Here is a 22,680-nt window from a genome sequence, read left to right as displayed (position 1 = left end):
AGCTTTAGGTACTGAAATTTAACATAGCTGTTTATTTAAGCTGTGAAAACAGAACGTTTTTGATTTTCAAACTTAAATCAAAGAGCTTAAAATGACCAAGAGCAACAGCAGCGGTCGGCAACAGCCCCAGATTCCACCGTTTTGGAGTGAAAGCGATCGGCTGTCCATTGGATCTTATTGCTGTCGCGATGGCAAGCAGCGTTTTTTTTTATTTATTTATTTAAAAAGCTCATTACAGCTGAGATACAACCTAAAAGACGACAATACAACACTTACTATGACTCAGCACTTTTAATAGTTTATTTTACAGAATTATAATGTGCTGTTGTTCTGTTGGAGTTTTCATTCCAAAAAGGCCACTGCTCCATCTAGTGGCTGTTTACAAAATTGCTATAGAGTGTCGCCTCTTGGTCTATGCTCTTTGCTTAATTTCAATACTTCATATTCAACTTACAGATTTCAATTGCAAAATATTCAGTTCTGTATAAAAATACGAGGTATAATATTCAAAAGGCATTTTTTTCAGTTCGCTTCCATAAATTCAGTGGCTCAAATTCGGCTGTTAAAATTCGACATTACATCCGGGAGCTGCAGAAAAAGCAATAGATTGCAGATAGCAGATTCAGGAAAAGAGGGTTATTTATACAGCACATTTCAAACATAAAGTAAATTCAAAGTGCTTTATATAAACAAGAATAAAGAAAAATACAAGTATAAGAAATAAAAACAACAGAATTAAAAAATTATTCTTCTACTTTTATATAATATAATAAAAATTATGGGCGTCACAGTGGTGCAGTGGGTAGCACGGTCGCCTCACAGAAAGAAGGTCGCTGGTTTGAGTCACGGCTGGGTCAGCTGGCTTTTCTGTGTGGAGTTTGCATGTTCTCCCCATGTTGGCGTGGGTTTCCTCCGGGTGCTCCGGTTACCCCTACGGTCCAAACACATACGCTAAAGGAGAATTCATTCATTCATTTTCTTGTGGGCTTAGTCCCTTTATTAATCTGGGGTCGCCACAGCGGAATGAACCGCCAACTTATCCAGCGCATTTTTACACAGCGGATTCCCTTCCAGCCACAACCCATTACTAGGAAACATCCACAAACACTCATTCACACACACTACTACACTACGGACAATTTAGCCCACCCAATTCACCTGTACCGCATGTCTTTGGACTGTGGGGGAAACCGGAGCACCCGAACGCAGGGAGAACATGCAAACTCCACACAGAAACGCCAACTGAGCCTAGGATAGAACCAGTGACCTTCTTGCTGTGAGGCAACAGCACTACCTGCTGCGTCACTGCTTCGCCAGCTATAGGGGAATTGATTAATTAAATTGGCCGTAGTGTGTGTGTTTGAATGTGTGAGTACATGGGTGTTTCCCAGTACTAGGTTGTAGCTGGAAGGGCATCCGTTGTGTAAAACATATGCTAGATAAGTCGGCGGTTCATTCTGCTGTGGCCACCCCAGATTAATAAAGGGACTAAGCCGAAGGAAAATTAATGAATGAACAAGTATAATAAATAAAAACAACAAAGAATGAAATTTATTTTAATAAAAGTTATATTAGAATGATCAGCGCCACTCAAAATGCAGAAAATTCAACTCTGAATTGCAGCAAACAGCTTTTTAAAATGTAACGGTGTTTGACATTGTCATTGTTTTTTACTATATATTAAATTTTTTCTATATTTACTGTATTTTTTTTATAAAAAAAAGTAGCTTTGGTGAACAAAACATTTTATTTTTAATCTTGCAAACGTAATTACTTTAATAAGCTAATCAGGTTTCAACAAAAAAAATTTTTTTAAAGTTATACAAAGTTTAACTTAGTTTAACTCAGTGGCACAGTGGTTAGCACTGTCGCCTCACAGCAAGAAGGTCACTGGTTCAAATCCACTATAAGTCCTTTGAATAAGCTAAATTTGTGTGTGAATCTGAATGTGAGAGTGGGTTTTGGCAGCTGGAAGAGCATCCATTGTGAAAAACATATGCTGGAATAGTTGGCGGTTCATTCCGCTGTGGCGACCCCTAATGAATAAAGAAACTAAGCCGAAGGAAAACTAGAACCTAAAGTTCATTGATAAACTTTGATGTTGGCTTGAGAAAGCCAACGTGACTGCACTAGGACTGGGAATGGCAGTTGGCAGAAAGCACGGCGGCGGTTGCTAAGTGGTTGCTAGGCAGTTGCTAAAACGTTTATGGCATGGTTAGGTGGTTGATAAGCAGTTGCTAAATGGCAGTGCTCATGTACATGTTTGATCGAATGCTAATACTTAGTAGGCATTTCTAGCATATGTTATTGCATTTAGATAATCATTCATAGCATGTAGCTAATCATTATTAGCACTTGGCTTCCATTATCATTGTTACCATGCATAGTTCACAGGAAGTCCCATTTGCTAGCACGAGTCAAACAAGCCAATGCCCAGGTCCCTACGATGTTCTGATGTAGAGATATTGCTATTTTTAAATGGTTGCTAGGTTATAATGTTTTATTGCTATGGGGACATTTGACAGGTTAGTGATGATACATCAAAGCTTCTTGGCAATATGAGTGATCTAAATCAACCCCAATGTTTCTATGACAGTCTTTATGAGTGTCAAAAACTGGACTTGAACATCATGTATTCCTGGTGTTGGGTTGCGGCTGGAAGAGCATTCGCTGTGTAAAACAAATGCTGGATTAGTTGGCGGTTCATTCCGTTGTGGCGACCCCTGATTAATAAAGAGACTAAGGGAAAGAACATTATGTAAAAATGGCTTGCCATATTTTTTTGAAAATACAATGCTTAATAAGTGTGAAAGTGATACATGCAAAAATGGCTTGCCATATCAGTAAAAATATGGAGTTTAAGTCAAAAATGGCTTGCCATATTTTAAGAAAAATAATGCTTAAAAATTATTTATTGGAAAACTATAAGTCTGATAAACCTTAAAGATATAGCAACAAAATCTAACGCATCTAAATACAGCTTTTGGAAAATTTGAAACTTGTATAATTTTTTATATGCCCGGATTATAAAAATTTAATATTTAAAAATTTTTTATTAAAAAAACGATAAGTCTTATAGGCATGAGGAGATATAGCAACAATCTTGAATGTAGAAGGCACATTTTGACCACATTTGGGCCTTGTGGCATGAACGGCCTAGGAGGAGATACGTTTGTTTTCAAGGACAGAGTAGTATAACAGTATGATGGCTTTCTCAAGCCAACATAATGATTGAATGAAAGTTTAACAACATTTTTAGTCAGTTCGGTTGATGCAAGTTGACTAGAAATGTTCATTTGATTCAACAAAAAAAATTAAGACGGCAAGTATTTTTTTAAAGTGTAACAATACTGAACGTCTGCTGCTGATTGGTCAACGCTGATGCCTTCATCTGCATATAAGAGCTGATACTGGTGTCGACTGATGGAGTGCTTTACAAATGAGGCCACTAACGGTGTCACCGCGCATCATTATGTCTGAGCCGCGTGAATGATGATGGACGAAGCGTTTAACAAACACCGCCGCAGGAAAGACAAACGGCTAACGGCCTCTCGTTAATAACCACCCCAGTCATTTTCATCAATACATCTCACTCACTGCCAAACTCCAACGGGTCGGCGCGGACTCTAGGCTAAACAACATCTGCTTTTGGAGAAGGAAATAATTCGACATGTGATTTTAAGCACAAGTGCCAGAAGATCAGTAGATGTCAATCAAACTGTTTAGTGCTCGGAGTGCCTGTTTTTTACTTCCTGTCTGAAAAGGTCAGAGCGAGTGGTGCTCTGAATATCAGCTCATATCACTGGTTTATTCACAGTGGAAAGGTCACAGTCAAAGGACTGTTCACTTCAAAGATAAACACACACAGAGAGTTAGTGTAAACACACACACATAGTCCAGGTGAAAATAACGCACCAACAAACCCTCTCATACACACACACTGCGAGAGATGCTGCACTGCACACGTGTGCTCTCGTTTCTGTTGTGGTTACAGCATATACAGAAGTACACTTTATACAACAGTGGTTTCTAACAGGGAAAATATGGATTATGTACAGGGAAAATGTGTGTTATTTTAAAATGGTTTGAGACAACAGCTGCATTTACACTGTCTGAAATAATCAGGGTGTAGCACCAAATTCTGGGCCCTGTACCCTCTCAATGTCAGTGGGCCCCCTACACATTTTTTTAATTATTTGAATATAAACATGCACAGATATTGTTTTAATCTATAATCAAATCAGATTATAATAATGACTGGTTCTTTCATTCACCACCATTGAGTGCTGCTTCTGCTGGTGTGTCGGAACCACTGGTTGTTTCTGAAACTGGTTAATGTTGGCAACCTGACGTTAGCTGGCCTGGCCCATAATTTACTTACAGCAACAAGCAGCCTGGTTGACAAACTAAGCTAAAGATTTAACATTAGCATACATACAGGGGCGCAACTGCACATTTACTGATGGGTATGCGGCTTCAACTTTTGCGCGCCCCCCTTCAATCCAACTATATTTTAAAACAGGCAAGTGATAAAATGTGGAAAAGATTTCCATCAATAAATTAAAGATATTTTTTCATAAAGATATCAATATGCTTCATACTATTTCAGTTGTGTTCAGAATTGTGAAACTGTATTTTTTGAAGTAGTAAAAGGTATAATTACATTAAGCATGTTAAGTCGCAAAGAAATGCATCTCATACCACCCCAAATTTCTTCTCAATTTAAATTTCCCTCACTAAATGATTATAGCACCTTGACTAGCCTTGCTTTTGGACTTTTTGTACTACATTTGTCAAAACAAAATGATAGTCATGGGAGTCCTAATGGGCAAAAGAACATTGCAATTACTTCTCACATGCATACTGTGAGATGTGTAAGGTCTGTCTTTGCAAGAACAATTGACTGAAACTGCTAAAAGTGAAATAAAAAAGACTGTCAAATGTTTAGTGTAAAAAAAAAAAAAAACAGAAACAAACTGTGTGAAATATTCTATTTAATTGAAATGTTATAACTTTGTTTGTAGCTAAAATTAAAATAGTTTTGAGCTAAGAAGTTACCAAAAGGCTTGATGAATCAATATGATACATAATAAATTCATAAAAATACGTATATGGTATGAAAAATGGGGGGAGGGGTGGAATGAATTTTTTTATTTAATAAAATACAATATTATACGCGTATAAAATGCTAAATAAACATTTTTAACAAAAAAATATATATATTTGAAACTTTTAATATGGATAATTTTAAAAATAGTTTTGGCACAATGGCGCCCCCCATGTGTGGCGCCCCTATGCGCCGCATATACTGCATACCCCCTTTTTGCGCCACTGCATACATACATTACAGGGCTCGAAATTAACTTTTTTACTTGGTAGCACTGGTGCTCCCAACTTTAAAAAGTTAGGAGCATCCCAAAAAAATTAGGAGCACCCATTTTCTTTTTAGTTATACGCCGATCATGATTCTTAATGGACGATTTTGATTAGCACACTAACATCTCGGAGATGTCTATTTGACGTCTGCATTCACATCTGCAAGACATCTACAAGACGTTTCCAATCAGATCTGAAATAGACTTCTATTAGACATCTTTAAGATGTTTGCGATTCAGAATGTGTGTAAAACTGACATCATACAGACGTCTGCCAGACGTTTGTATACAGCAGGTGCTTTCCAGATCAAGAGATCTTTAACAGACATCTTGCAGACGTATACAGACACAAAATATCTAATACAATGGCATTTCAACCTTTATACAATTAAAAGGGATAAATCAAGTATATAATTTCTTATATTAGTATTACTTAATTGTTTAGAATTTTAAAAGGCACATTAACTTCTTTCACATTTACACATGGATCGATAATTGCAATAATTTGACCATAAACAGCTGAAAAAAATGTATTGAAAATAAAAATTAATTCTGTGTCACAAGGGGGCGCTTTAGGAGCGCTGAAATATTACGCTTTCCCTAGTAATGACTGTACACAAATCAGCATTATACTGTATGCGACCCAAATGGTCGCAATTTCGAGCCCTGCATTAGCAGCAGCTGTCTGGAGTTGACTATGTTAACCTTAATTAGATGTAGTTTCATAACAAGCAAACTCAGTTCACCTTTTGAAAAGAAAGCAGTCATCAGCTGCTTCCCCTCAATCTGCCTCCTTTCTTTTTCCTGATGATGAGGCTTTAGACTCACTGCATTACTTGTTTGCCGCCGTCTATGGGCGGACTAAACCATTTCGGGGGGGTTGGGGGGGGTGTTATCAATATATTTTGAAATAAATAATGATAATAAATCATTTACTAACCCTTTACTAATTCCAAACCTTTATGAGATTCTTCTGTTAACACAAAAGATGTTTTGAAGAATGTTTGGACACCTGTAACCATTGACTTCCATAGCGTGTTTTTAATACTATTGAGTCAATGGTTACAGGTTTTCAGCTTTGTGAGTAAATAGTGAGTACATTTTCATTTTTGAGTGAACTGTCCCTATAAGTTAGTAGTAGGTAAGTAATGTGTATTTATATAGTGCATTTAATGTGTATGAAAATACAACCAAAGCGCTTCACAATCATGAGAGGAGGGTCTCTCCACTCCACCACCAGTGTGCAGCATTTACTTGCATGATGCAACGGCAGCCACAGGACAACTATGCCAGTGCTTTACCACACACCAGCTATAGGTGGAGTGGAGAGACAGTGATAGAGCCAATTCAGTGGATGGGGATGATTGGTAGGCCATGATGGGTAAAGGCAGATGGAGGGAATTTGGCCAGGACACCAGGGTTACACCCCTACTCTTTACCAGAAGTGCCATGGGATTTTTAATGACCACAGAAAGTCAGGACCTTGATTTAACGTCTCATCCAAAAGATGGCGTTCACTGACAATATAGCATCCCCTTCACTATACTGGGGCATTAGGACTCACACAGACCACAGGTTGAGCGCCCCCTGCTGGCCCCTCTAACACCACATCCAACAGCAACCTAGTGTTCCCACGTGGGCTGCATTGGGCTTTAATGTCTGTATGATCAGCTCTGAAACCAAACTCGCACAGATCAGTATGGACAGGGGCGCAACTGCACATTTACTGATGGGTATGCGGCTTCAACTTTTGCGCGCCCCCCTTCAATCCAACTATATTTTAAAACAGGCAAGTGATAAAATGTGGAAAAGATTTCCATCAATAAATTAAAGATATTTTTTCATAAAGATATCAATATGCTTCATACTATTTCAGTTGTGTTCAGAATTGTGAAACTGTATTTTTTGAAGTAGTAAAAGGTATAATTACATTAAGCATGTTAAGTCGCAAAGAAATGCATCTCATACCACCCCAAATTTCTTCTCAATTTAAATTTCCCTCACTAAATGATTATAGCACCTTGACTAGCCTTGCTTTTGGACTTTTTGTACTACATTTGTCAAAACAAAATGATAGACATGAGTGTCCTAATGGGCAAAAGAACATTGCAATTACTTCTCACATGCATACTGTGAGATGTGTAAGGTCTGTCTTTGCAAGAACAATTGACTGAAACTGCTAAAAGTGAAATAAAAAAGACTGTCAAATGTTTAGTGTAAAAAAAAAAACAGAAACAAACTGTGTGAAATGTTCTATTTAATTGAAATGTTATAACTTTGTTTGTAGCTAAAATTAAAATAGTTTTGAGCTAAGAAGTTACCAAAAGGCTTGATGAATCAATATGATACATAATAAATTCATAAAAATACGTATATGGTATGAAAAATGGGGGGAGGGGTGGAATGATTTTTTTTTATTTAATAAAATACAATATTATACGCGTATAAAATGCTAAATAAACATTTTTAACAAAAAAATATATATATTTGAAACTTGTAATATGGATCATTTTAAAAATAGTTTTGGCACAATGGCGCCCCCCATGTGTGGCGCCCCTATGCGCCGCATATACTGCATACCCCCTTTTTGCGCCACTGAGTATGGACAACACAGGAGCCTAAATAAACATGGCACGAACGCAGCTCTAATTCTCAAACCTTCATGTGTGGCCTGATGATTCCTGAAGGAATTAGAAAACAACATGTAAACAAACACACCTCTGCTCCTGAAGTCCATCCAGAGACGAACAGCTGGACGTACTGTACAGACGGAAAGCTGAACGTCAGAGGTCATCAACATGCAACCTAATTATCTATTAATAATTAGACTGATGCTCAAATGGATTGGAAAGCCATCTTACGAACTGCTAAGTGGAAAACACTGAATATTGCACATTCGTTATGCAAAATCAGATATTTTGAGGTTGTTATCAGTGCTTTTCCTAATTCTGAATGATGATTGGATGACTGTGCATGCATTTATGTACATTTAATGCACATTCAAATCATTCATTCATTCATTCATTTTATTTTCAGCTTAGTCCCTTTATTAATCTGGGGTCGCCACAGCAGAATGAACCACCAACTTATTCAGCCTATTTTTTACGCAGAGGATGCCCTTCCAGCTGCAACCCATCACTGGGAAACATCCATACACACTAATTCACATACTTATACTCTATGGATAGTTTAGCCTACCCAATTCACCTGTACCGCATGTTTTTGGACTGTCGAGGAAACCGAAGCACCCGGAGGAAACCCACGCCAACACGGGGAGAACATGCAAACTCCACACAGAAACGCCAACTGACCCAGCCGAGGCTCGAACAAGCATCATTCTTGCTGTGAGGCGATTGTGCTACCCACTGCGCCACAGTGCTGCCCAAATACGCGAATCAGCGCTTTTATTTACATTAGTGATATTCAATATTCAAATATTATATGAACCGATCATAATTCTATTCAATTTAATAAACACAACAACTTCTGACTTAACAGTTGTGGCAAAATAAAATATTGCATAACATCACAACCATCCACAAGTTTACCCACAATGCAATACTTCCAGTCGGATGTTTTACTCCTATAATGAAAAAGACAGGAGATGATTTCACACGCACACACACACAAACACACACACAGCAGCTGACTCTCTGATGACGCTTGAATTACAGCAGATCTGAAACTCGCTGCAGATGTCTGTGTGTGTGTGCGCAATACTCTCTACTATAATAACCCTACAAGTACATGCAACAATACTCATTTATCATTCACCACCACCTGCTTAGTCTCTCACACACACACACACACACACACACACACATACTCAGAGTCGCATGTGATGTTAATTGCGACAGTGACAGCACAGCAGAAGCTGCCATTCATTAAAGTCAAGAGCCAATTGAGCAGTGGAGAGTCTTATGGGGCAAACGAGCACATCAATGCAGAGAGCGGAGAACACACGTCTGCAGCACTGCTCAACACACTGGACTAAAGCTGCAGATTAAACCCCACAGACTTTTATTTAGGGCTGCAAGATATTGGGAAAATTGCGATATTTAGTTTTTCTGCAATATGAATTGCGATATGAATCCATTTTCAGATGACTTGAATAACTTTTCTTCTGCTTTGGCCTTAGTCCCGTGTGGTTGCAGGGTCGGCTCTTTTTAACAAGTCCTCCATTTAGACTTGTCCATATGATAACGACTGTTTTACACATTCCTGCCGGCCTGTCACCCTCATACACTCACACACTCACACTACATACGCATGTCTTTGGATTGTGGGGGACACCGGAACACCCGGAGGAAACCCATGCGAACACGTGGAGAACATGCAAACTCCACATAGAAATTAAAAATGGTTATTAAAATGTATTAAATAAATGTTCCTGGTTTTTATTTATTTATTTATTTTTTTGGTCATGAGCAAAAATTTACTACCAACAATTTCTAGTAATTAAAAAAAAAAACGTGATTTATTTTTAAATCTATTTTAACAACCATGTTGTTACATTTTTATTTAATTCTAAAAAAAGATCAAATAAATGTACAAAGTAATTATTTGCATTTGAAAAAAGTTAAACTATACAAAACAAATTATACAAAATAAGAGCACTGCAATATTAACCACTTGTTCTATTCATACAGTTAATAATTACGCTCTGTTAGATTTTTTAATTTTTGAATCAAAGCAATAAGTGATAAACACTTTAAGATTTTTTTCAAGCAGAAATATTCAACATAATTGAAATTTAATCCAAATTTTATTTTAAACACAGTATACTATCAAGGTATATTATGCTTTATGATTCACTACATACGCATGTCTTTGGATTGTGGGGGACACCGGAACACCCGGAGGAAACCCATGCGAACACGTGGAGAACATGCAAACTCCACATAGAAATGCCAACTGGCAAAGCTGGGACTTGAACCAGTGACCTTCCTGCTGCGAGGCCACAGTGCTAACCACTGAGCCACCCTTTGAATAATCATTTTTGAAATAGTATTTATTTATATTCAAAATATACACTGTTAGACCTTACCAGGCTTTTTTTACAGTAGAACACTGGCAACACTGTTGCCAGCTACTCACTGTAAAAGTTTGGTTACAGTAAGTAACTGGCAACAGTGTTGCCAGTTAATTACTGAAACTGAACCATTACAGTGAGTGGCTGGCAACAGTGTTGCCAGTTGTTTACTGTAACCGTACCATTGCAGTGAGTAGCTGGCAACAGTGTTGCCAGTTAATTACTGTAATAGAGCAGTAGTGGTAACTAACTGGAAACTGTGTACAGTTACTGTACTGTAGTGTTACAACTCACAGCATTAAACTGCATACACAATAGTATGTCAAGGTGTTACTAAAATTAATTAGTATTCTTACCTGTTATTAATTCTTTAAATTAATTAAGTTGTAAATTCTGACAAATTTATTTTATTGTTTTGGCAGCAAACAAATATAAAACAGAAAATGTATAACAAAATTAAGAAATCAGCAGACATAAATATCATCTTACATATTACTGAGAGCCACAGGTCTGCACAGCAAGGCTGCAGTCAAACTAACGTTTAAGCATGCAAAATTCTGTCACATGGCTCTGCGAAAAGGAGTGGGATTAAACAAAATATTTAGAGATTGAAAAAGCAAGCAACTGGTCCATAATTTTTGTTCAGAGAGGTCATGGTTTGATCTTTGATTTGTCTCAAGCAATCACATGATGTGATTTCGCAGTTCAGAGTTCTCCAAGCTTGAACTTTCCAATGCTGCAAACTGTAAAATTTGTCGCATGAGCATGCATTCCAGGTCTGCAGCATTCACATGCGTATGAATGGAAGTCTATAAGGAGAAAAGTTCAGTGTGACCGGGACTTTAAGCTGTAACTCTAATTAAACACACCTGATAAAACTAATTAAGGCTCGTTAGAAATCTACAGGTAATGTTGAAGCAGGGTGGGTACTAAACTCTGCTGCCCTGCAGTTCTCCAGTAACTTGGAGTTTGACCCCCATGGTATATGGCAGGGGTGCTTAATCCTGTTCCTGGAGATCTACGTTCCCGCAGATTTCAGTTGCTACCCATATCAAACACACCTGCCTGTAATTATCACGTGGTGTTCAGGTCCTAATTCATTGGTTTAGGTGTGTTTGATATGGATAGCAACTGAAATCTGCAGGAAGGTAGATCTCCAGGAACAGGATTAAGCACCCCTGATATATAGCATACTTTTAAAGCAACTGCTAACATTTATCACAATCACATATCCAATAAACACACACACACAAAGTGCTGCAGTAAAATGTGTTACTCTCTCCTCAATGCGGACCATGCAAAAATAAAAATAAAAAAATAAAAACTGAACAGCAAAAAACACAAAATAATTATTTTAAATTTTAAAGTTTGTAATAATTAAAAGCTCTGTCAAATCTCAAAAAGTTTAAAATAATTATAGAAAACAAAAATAAAGTTGGCAACACCGAAAAACCAAAGGATCCAATCTTTTATTGTTATAATTATCTCATGACAACAAACTTTTTTATTGTTTCAAATATAAATTCATAGATGGAAACACAGCTCTGAAAAATACTCAGCAACAAACTCACAACCTGGGACCGGACAGTGGAGCTTTTGAGTGTGGATGGCTATGTGTATCATGTTTTTGTGATTCCCTGTGATGATGTGCACATGTTACCTTACTGAGATGATGGAATTTAATTTTGGCTTAGTTGCCAGAAAGATACACACAACTGTTAGCATCTGTACATTATGGCAGTATGCAATATCCAATACATATACTTAAACAAAAGTAATGTAAGAAGTTATATGAGGAGAGGCTAACTAGCTAAAAAAGTAGCTTTCAAGTACACAGTTCAAGATAACAACAATATAACTTAAAACACAGCCTTATTTTATAAACCCTCAAAAACATTTGAACACATTTTACTTACTCATTTTAGATTCTTATTTAAAGCCTAAAACATATCAGACTCTACATCTGAATTGATGGACAGAGAATAGAGCACACTCAGCAGTAAACAAATCAAACACCTGGCTCTAATTAAACACACCTGATCAAACTAAATGTAAAGGTAGTGTGTTGAAGCAGGGCTGGAACTAAATTCTACTAGGCTGTGGCCTTCCAGGAGTTTGACACCCCTGGTACATAGCATATTTTCAAAGCAACTGCCTACATTTATCACAGTTATGCACATATTGTTTAATAAAAACAATAAAAATATACTTTAATATAAACTTCATCCGTAGAAAAAAAATAAATAAATAAATAATCTAATTCTCATGTTGTTCCAAACCTGTAGTAATAATAAAAAACACAACAAATATCATGATTTATACATTTATTTTGGAAAGCCTTTAAACTGTTAATGGCACTTTTACTTGCCAGTTTTACAGGCAAATTCATTGAGTCTCTGCAAAAATGTATGTGCGTGTTGTTTAAGATATATATTTTTTTTAAATAACACATTTTTACTAGTTATTTAGCAAAATACTAATATTCAGTTGAAAGTGCGATTTAAAATCTTAACTATAGGCCAAACTAGGCAATTAAATTAGATTAATTATAGAAAAAGTAAACAAAGTTATAAAAATTATTGTGACAATTTCTTTGCTCTGTGTGAATATTTTTGCCTTTAAATGCATTTCGTCCATATCTTACACTTACCTTTTAATAAGCTCTGTGGCATTGGTTGACTCCTGATACTCAATGTTAAAAACATAAAAGGAACCAAAGAAAACACAGAGATAAAATAAATATAAAATAGCAACATAAAGCATTAGAGTAGATGGGGCAGTAATGGTTGAACAGTAATTTACCATTTATTATCACAGTAAATATCTGTAATGGTACATAGAGTAAATTACTGTAATTTATTCTTTGCACTACAGAATTTCATACAAATCCTGCTCCTTTTACAGTAAAATACTGTTTCTTTTCATTACAGCTAAACACTGGCTATTTTACAGTTATTTACTGCATAATCTACATTAAGGGTTAACAGTGTAGCTTTGAATGTTCAGTTTCATCTTTAGTTTAAAAATTACTGTCATCTTTATTACTAATTAATAATCAGCAATTCATCCATTCTGGAATTTAAGTTCGGGGAAACCGTGTCAAGATCCCACTGATCTCAAAGCAGCAGCAAATACGGCCGAGACACACACACACACAGTGGTACACCAGTGCTTCATCACAGTGACAGCAGAGCGAGAAACCCTTCCCGTCTCTCTCTCTCTTTCGCTGTGTCTCGCTCTCTTAATTACACAGTAAATCAGACAGACCTGCAGTGACTCTATTGAACACTCACACACACACACACACACTTTCACACACATTGGATATTTCACACATCAGAGCATTCAGAACTTCAGGAAGTCTGAACCAAGTTTATGAAACATATTAATAAGCACGATTGCAGTCATGTGATCACCTGCAATGGACCAATCACAGCTGAGGAAATGTCATGACATCACAGAATATTCAGAATGTAGGGATGTTTTTCCTTAGGATAAGCTAAATAATCTGCCAATGGGGTAAGCAAAATGATGGAGTTTTTCCTTTTGATCCAAGACCCCCTTGGGGTCTTGGATCAAAAGGAAAAACTCCATCATTTTGCTTACCCCATTGACAGATTATTTAGCTTGTCTTAGGGCAAAACTGACTTTTTTTTGACATATGTTTTTAAAACAAGACAATATCTTCAGTAAAGCAGCTTGTAAGTGACGTGTGATGCCCGACAATCCTTATATTAACATGCAACAATCCTGAAATCATGCAAAGATGAGGCGGCTGCTATTGGCTGATGTGGCGTCCAATCAGAGCGCCTGAACTCCACGTGGCCGGTGAGGTTGTCTGCCGATGACATGACAGTTTGTTTTCAGGTCACACTGCAACTCTGAGCTCGACAGGAGAGGAGAGAGACAGACAGACAGATCCGCGCACTCCTCTGCTCATTTATCTTGCCTCTCCATTATGTAACAGCAGAATCTTATTAAATATTAATGTTGTGTGCAGAGAGAGAGAGAGTTTGATGCTCTCGCTGCCGTTACAAAATCTCTTTCCCAGGTTACACTGCAAGACTCCAGTCTGTAAGATTACATCACAGCGCCGAGACATGGCATGTAAACATGTGCAGCTCACGATTCACTGCAAAATATCATACAAAATAAGAGCACTGCAATATTAACCACTTGTTCCATTCATACAGTTAATATAAACGCTCTATGTCTGATATTTTAATTTATGCATCAAAGCAAAAAGTAAAAAACTCTTTAAGAAATTATTCAAGCAGAAATGTTTAACATAATTGAATTTAAATAAACATTTTATTTGAAATAAAATATACTATCAAGGCATATAAATGCTTAATGAACAAAATTAATTTAAATTTATGTCATAGAAGAAAAATGGTTATTAAAATGTATTAAATAAATGTTCCTGGTTTTTATTTATTTATTTATTTTTTTGGTCATGAGCAAAAATTTACTACCAACAATTTCTAGTAATTAAAAAAAACGTGATTTATTTTTAAATCTATTTTAAAAACCATGTTGTTACATTTTTATTTAATTCTAAAAAAAAAGATCAAATAAATGTATAAAGTAATTATTTGCATTTGAAAAAAGTTAAACTATACAAAACAAATTATACAAAATAAGAGCACTGCAATATTAACCACTTGTTCTATTCATACAGTTAATAATTACGCTCTGTTAGATTTTTTAATTTTAGAATCAAAGCAATAAGTGATAAACACTTTAAGATTTTTTTCAAGCAGAAATATTCAACATAATTGAAATTTAATCCAAATTTAATTTTAAATAAAGTATACTATCAAGGTATATTATGCTTTATGATTAAAATTACTATAAATATTTGTCATAGAAGAAAAATGGTTATTAAAAATGTATTAAATAAATGTTCCTGTTTTTTTTGTTGTTTTTTTTTTCCATTTTGGTTTGGTTTTTTTGTTTTTTGTTTTTTTTGGTCATGAGCAAATATAACATGAGCAAATAACTACCAACAATTTCTGGTAACTAAAAATAAGCAAAGAAAAAAGCTATTTATTTTTAAATATATTTTAAAAAACATGTTTCATTTTTATTTAATTGTAAAAAAAAGATAAAATAAATGTTAAAGTAAATATTTGCATTTAAAAAAGTTAAATTATACAAAAAAAATTATACAAAATAAGAGAACTGCAATATTAACCACTTGTTCCATTTATACAGTTAATATAAATGCTCTATGCTTGATTTTTTAATTTTTGCAAAGCAATAAGTGATAAACACTTTAAGAAATTATTCAAGCAGAAATGTTCAACACAATTGGAATTTAATCCAAACTTTATTTTAAATGCAACATACTATCAAGGCATATAAATGCTTCATGATTAAAATTATGATATATATTTGTCAAAGAAGAAAAATTATTATTAATAAAATAAATTATTTTCCTGTTTACTTTGTCAGAAGCAAAAATAAACTACCAGCAATTTTTTATAGTTAAAAATAAACAAACAAAAAAAAAAAACTAATTTAACAAATAAAAACAAGTGATTTATTTTAAAATTAGTTTTAAAAAGCATGTTGTTTTATTTTTATATAATTGTAGACCTTTATTTGCTTTTAATATGCATGTTTTGTATATAAGCACTTGGGAAATACATAAAAAATGAAGTAAATAGTTTATTTTTAAAAAGTAAAATTAATTTTAAAAACATAATAATAAAACACAAAAACAATCTTCATGACACTGAAGTTCCACTTATTATTCACTACTGCTTCGAGGTACAGGCACGCACGCGCGCACACACACACACACACACACACACACTTGAAGTCTGATTATTCACCCCCCTTTGATTTTATTTATTTTTTATAATTACCAAATTATGTTTAACAGAGCAAGGAAATTTTCACAGTATGTCTGATAATATTTTATCTTCTGGAGAAAGTCTTATTTGTTTTATTTTGGCAAGAATAAAAGCAGTTTTAAATTGTTTAAACACCCTTTTAAGGTCAAAATTATTAGCCCCTTTATACTATATTTTTTCTTGATAGTCTACAGAACAAACCACTGTTATACAATAACTTGGCTAATTATCCTAACCTGCCTAGTTAACCTAATTAACCTAGTTAGAAATGAGTTATTAAAACTATTATGATTAAAAATGTGTTGAAAAAATCTTCTCTCCGTACAACAGCAATTGGATAAAAAAATAATGATGATAATAATAATTCTGACTTCAACTGTATATATATTTGTATACTTATATTCATTCATTCATTCGGCTTACTCCAATTTGTTCATCAGGGGTTTCCGCAGGGTAATGAACCGCCAACTTATCCAGCACATGTTTTACACAGTGGCCCTTCCAGTTGGGAAACACCCACACACACTCATGCACTACAATCAATTAAGTTCATCAATTCCCCTATAGCACATGTGTTTAGACTGTGGGGGAAACCGGAGCACCCAGAGCAAACCCACACCAACACGGGGAGAACATGCAAACTCCACACAGAAACGCCAACTGACCCAGTCGGACCTTGTTATAACATTTTAGTCTTACTCGTTGTTATTTTAACTTTAATTTAAAATTTTCTGAGCCTGTCTCTTTCTGATAAATTATACTGAATATCCGCCAGACAGCTTTGCTGAGATCCAGCTCCTCTTAGAGATGCATCATCATGTCCAGTGAATGCCATTACAGTGATGTAAGTGTGTTCATGGAAAGCCTGACACACATGCATACACACGCTGGACACACTCAGCCCCGTCTAACCTGCGCTGCACTAAGCTGTTGAGGAGGGGGGGTGGTGGGTGAATCAATGGCATTTTCAACATGCTGGCTAATGATTTTCTGCTGGTGTGTTTACTGACAGCGATGGTGGTGCACTAAGAAAACACTTCTATCTATTCATCAGGCCGATCAGAGTGTTTCTGTCCTGCTGGATCAACAATCAAGCAATCGATTGGGGCCAGAACTGATGCACGAGGCTCTAATCTAGACAAACCACAGTCACACTGATGCTGCAAACATCTGCACTGACGACACTCATGAATGCAAAGAAGCCACAGCCGATAGCACCTCGCCGTATTGATCACAAGCAACATGATGCACTCCGTATATCAGACATCACAGTAACAACAATATCAGACAAGATCAATGCTGGTGTTTCCAGTGAAACTTTAGATAAATAACACACAATCAACACCTGTCATCAATAATCAACACCATATACATCCAATCAGTCAATCATTCAAGCCTCCTTAGCTCCCAAACTGTGCCTGCGGTGAAGGATGTGCTGTATCATCAGTGATTCAGGCTGTCTGTTAATGCAGCACATCTCCCTCACTGAACAATAACCGGGGGTTTTTGCCGTTGGTTTCAATAATCTGCGGCTTTAATGCAGCATGACATCACGGTTAGAGTCTGCAGTGTTGACTTCATCAAGAGCAAAGGTGACATACGCGGTTTATAAGCGCTTATGAAGCGGCTCTGCTTCCTCACACCCACGTTCAACATCTCAGATCCGAGCGGACGCCGGTGACTCCCGCAGCATCAGCACCACTGCGGAGCGCGCGCACACACACATACACACACGCGCGTGCACACGCACACACACAGAGAGAAAGAGCGCGGTACTCACAGTCCGCAGGAACTGGATCTCGTCTTCGGCTTCTCCGTCCGTCATGTTCGGCGCGGGTTGGAGCCTCTCACTCTGGCCGGACGGATGGAGCTCTCAGGCGGCGGCGGCTCTGATGCGGCGCGGGTGTAGCGGGTGTCTCCTGCCGCACGCTTATTGGACGGCTGACATACTCAAAGGGCGGTGCTATGCAAATGAGCGGCGGTGAGAGCGCGACAGCGGCGACGCGCCCTCTGCTGACCGTTAAAAACCGTTAAAGATCTCGCGCACGAGCAGCGCAGCACACCGAAATCTGTGAAAGTATGAAGAAATAAATGAGTATAATAAAAACAGGATAGTATATAATAGTTTAACATATATATATATATATATATATATATATATATATATATATATATATATATATATATATATATATATATATACTATCTTCATTGAATTTTAACAATAATACAGAAATCTTCAAAAGACATTAAGAAAAAATCTAAACAACAAGGGGAGAAAAAGAGGGGGATTATTTTTACAAATTATTTATTAAACAGGAATACCCCAAATAAAACAGATCAAAAAGGGGTAAAAAACATTGCTTATTTTCCAGATAATACAATCTTCCTTTCAATGTTATAAGGCACAGTTCCAAATAATCCAGAGTACTTTGAAAAAAAAGTGTGTTTTTTAGTATAACACTGGGTAGAATTACATTATAAATGATAAAAACATGTTTAAGTACACTCTCAGAAATCAAAAGGTATAGATTTGTACCTTAAAGGTCCATTAACACCTCAAAGGTATTGGTACTTAAAAAGTTAACGTCTTTACGTACTAATACCAATATGGACCCTTTAAGTACAAATACTTTTTAAAGGTACCACCCCAGTGACAGCTCGCGTACCTTTATTTCTGAGTGTATACTAATATAGCATTAAATGCAATAAAATGAAGGCTTGTGAATGGAGCAACATGGCTTTGTTAATGAGCAGTTTGACGAACTCCATTTGGCCCAGCTTGGGCTGATCTATCGGGCCCACATGGGTTTTTCTGTGGGCAAGCCCACTGTGTGATTGCCCACAGAAAACCAACATTGGTGCCCCAAACAAAGCCCTGCTGAAAAATGCAGCTTAAACCAGCCTAGGCTGGTTGGCTGGTTTTAGCTGGTCGACCAGGCTGGTTTTAGAGGGGTTTTAGCCACTTCCAGGCTGGTTTCCAGCCATTTCCAGCCTGGTTTTAGCTGGTCAGGCTGGGAGATGACCAGCTAAAACCAGCTTGACCAGCCTAGCCAAGCTGGGAGTCCAGCCAAAACCAGCTATATCCAGCTTAAACCAGGCTGGTCAAGCTGGTTTTAGCTGGATTTGGCTGGTCATTTTCCAGCCTGACCAGCTAAGACCAGGCTGGAAATGGCTGGAAACCAGCCTGGAAATGGCCAAAACCCCTCTAAAACCAGCCTGGTCAACCAGCTAAAACCAGCCAACCAGCCTAGGCTGGTTTAAGCTGCATTTTTCAGCTGGGAGGGCAAAATCCATTGGTCTCCACATGGGCTGACCCATATTGTTTTGACCCATGTGGGCCCCAAAGGGGAAAATACTTTTGGGGCCTGCATGGGCTACCCCACATGTGTTTTTCCTGTGGGACTGTCCTGCCCACATTGTCCCACAGTAAACCCACACTTACCCACAGCGGGCCCACACTGGCATGTTTGCTGGGTAATGACATCTGATTACTGTAACAGTAATAACACGACTGATAAGGAAACCAGCACGAATGAGCACTTTCAGACAAAGCCAACACAATCTCACGCCAATTCGTAACTTTTTGATTTAGTGGCTAATTCGTATAAATCCGTGCGATCTAATTCGTACAATTTAGTACGATTTGCTCATCCCCCAATGACGGCTGGCTTTAGGGGTGGGGTTTGGTGCCACGCCTCCTTTTTAAAATCGTACAATTTATCGTACGAATTAGCCACTAAACTGGCAAAACGTAGAATACGTTTTCTCGTGAGATCAGGCTGGACAAAACAGGAGACAATGTTTAAATCAATTTTCTCAAACAGAGCTCTGCACTGTTTATAGCCTATATTTTTTTATAATTATTGAATTTTCACAATAATAAAGACAGCAATCTTCAAAAGACAGAGAAAAAGTATAAATAAGGGGAGAAAAACAGGGGGAATTATTTTTACAAATTCTTAATACAACAGGACTACCCCAAATAAAACTGTAAGGAAACATTGGTAAAAACATTGCTTATTTTGCAGATAATATTACTTTTAAAGTTATAGGGCAGAGCTCCAAATAATCCAAATATAGAGTACAATCTTTAAAAAAAAAATGTTGTTTTTTGTGTAATAAAAAAGTGAGGTAAGAATTACCTCATAAAAGATAAAAACATGTTTCAGTAGTGAACTAGTTTGAAATAGCGTAAATGCAAAGTGAAGGCTTGTGAATGGAACATACCTTCGTTAATAAGCAGTTTACACTCTTTCAGTGATTACTGTTTTGTAATAACATCTGATTACTGTAACGTTACAGTAATAACACGACAGATACTGAGGACACCACCACAGATGAGCACTTTCAGGCAAAACAGGGGACAATAATGTTTAAATCAGTTGTCTCAAACTCAATTCCTGGAGGGCCACAGCTATCGTTTATAAAAATGCTTTTGCTTTAAAGACTTTTAATGTATACGTGTGTGTGTGTGTGTGTGTGTGTGTGTGTGTGTGTAAAGTGTGTTTGTAAACTGCAAAACATTTACACATTCATAATGATACCAAAGAGTTTTTATTTAGTGCAGAATTATCTGAAAAATATAGATCTTTTAATAATCATTTTCACACATTACAAACATTTAATATCTTTTAACCTCATGGAATTAACATGCTGAAATAAAACCTGGACCAATGAAACAATTACAGACTCAAATGTGTGCTTGTATATTAATACTGGCATAGACGATTCCCTCTGATGGACCTTGAATATGCATATGCAACTAATAGTAAGACACAGACAGTGATCACTGACAACTTACTGCTGCCTCTGAGGTCAGTTTATACAACTTCAAATCTAGAAGTCATAATAAGAGTCTTCTGTTGGGCTTAATATTTTCTTGAAATCTAATCAAAGGATATCCACTTATAAAACCCACATGTCTAAAAACAAAAATAAGTGCTCATCGCCATCCTTTAAAAAATAGAGATACAATTAAAAACATCTCTGTAGTGTAAAGATTAAAAAGAAAATAAGGTGTCTTTGAACACTTTTAAGATAAAAATACTAAATATGAGCCAAAAGCATCAACATGAGATGACTGAAGCTCCATCATAGCTGGTGATCCAGTGTTATCAAGACTGATGACAGGTTTTCCCTGCGGTGTCATGTGGATCTGAGTGGTCAGCATCAGTCAGTGTCATAACCCAAAATCGGACCCAACCACCGCTCGACCTCGCACACCTCCATCTGCTTCCTCAGAGCGTAATCCTCCACCTGAAGCACACAGAAATAGAGGACGATCCCAAAATGAATGTAAATTTAAATAACATCCACATCTTTTAAAGGGTCACGAAACACCAGAGCACATGTGTTGAGCTGTTGACAGTGGTATATGTGTCCCACACTGCTATAAACACTATTAGGACACCTATATTTCACTAAAAAGTGTAAATTGGTTGTTTTTGAGTTATTTCAAGCAAATTGGTACTTCCGGTTTGAAACGAATTTTTGAATCTGCGTCACGGCCATGACATAATAGCGTGTATTCCAGCGTGCAGACTGGACGTCTGTGCCAGAGTGTGTCTTATTACGTCTTACAGTGTGCTGCATTAATGCATGAGTAAAGCTTGGTGCAAACCAATCAGCGCGCTCTATTGTGCAACTTCATTAATATTCATTACTGTCTCAGTGTTTAGACGACAGAGACGCCACGTTGTGTTGGCAAAACAAGCGTGAAGTGTTGCTTTTATAGTTTGCTGCAGTGAAGTTTTGTTTTCATTTTCTCTCTGTGAGAGCTCAGCTGGAGTCACGTGTGGATTAACAGTGTACGCGACGCTCGACAACAACAACTTACGTGTCTAAGGAGGATTATTGTTTACCTGAGAGCTGTTCTCATCTGCAAACGCTGAGATCCGGATTCGCTTGTAGTCTCCTCTTGATAAAGACGCGGCTCTAGTTGCTGGTGATTGTCCTGTCTCTACAGATTTGGTCAGTGAGCGACCAGTGCTCTTTGTTTATTCAGTTTGTTTGTATCGAATTAAGTTAACTATTGCAAATAATTAAAGCACTGCATTTTGTGACCGGAATAACACACGTGGCTTTCTGACGCTACCTGCCGTGTGCATCTAAGTTTCCGGGAAATGCTGAGTTTTTTTTTCTCTCATTCGCCGTGCGGTATCAAACATTGCATGAAAAATACACGCTTAGAGCAGATCCTCGAATCAAATATCTCGTTTGTCGCGAGGGGCATGAATGAATTCCCTGAATGAAAGAGCCAAACTGCAGTTAAAGTCCACCATTTAATAATTTGGCAAATAATTTGACTACAGATGTCCATGTAGGTTAAACACCATCGCTTTCTACTGTGTGTGTGTGTATTTTGACTGAAACTCGCGCGTGCCCAAATAGACACTCCCACACCCTCCCA

The 22,680-nt window shown here is 36.9% G+C and overlaps 2 protein-coding genes across 7 annotated transcripts in view; both read right to left on the bottom strand.

Moving 5' to 3' along the window:
• The window catches only part of ryr2a (ryanodine receptor 2a (cardiac)), a 276,684-nt gene extending 258,541 nt beyond the window's left edge, over positions 1–18,143 (bottom strand). For all 6 annotated transcript variants that reach the window (XM_073918938.1, XM_073918939.1, XM_073918940.1 and 3 more), the window contains exon 1: positions 18,049–18,143. In XM_073918938.1, the coding sequence (XP_073775039.1) occupies positions 18,049–18,093 (45 nt within the window). In that variant the 5' untranslated portion in view covers positions 18,094–18,143. The remainder of the gene's footprint in view (positions 1–18,048) is intronic.
• Positions 18,144–20,806: 2,663 nt separating this feature from the next.
• mtr (5-methyltetrahydrofolate-homocysteine methyltransferase) overlaps positions 20,807–22,680 on the bottom strand; it is a gene marked incomplete at its 5' end in the record, with an annotated part of 34,222 nt that continues 32,348 nt past the window's right edge. The window contains 1 exon segment of the mRNA NM_198072.1: positions 20,807–21,527. Coding sequence (NP_932338.1) covers positions 21,441–21,527 — 87 coding nt within the window. The 3' untranslated portion in view covers positions 20,807–21,440.

This window comes from Danio rerio, chromosome 12 (assembly GCF_049306965.1).
Source record: "Danio rerio strain Tuebingen ecotype United States chromosome 12, GRCz12tu, whole genome shotgun sequence".
Classification (NCBI taxonomy): domain Eukaryota; kingdom Metazoa; phylum Chordata; class Actinopteri; order Cypriniformes; family Danionidae; genus Danio; species Danio rerio.
Note: the sequence above shows the minus strand (reverse complement) of the source record. Positions and strands in the feature narration are given on the sequence as shown.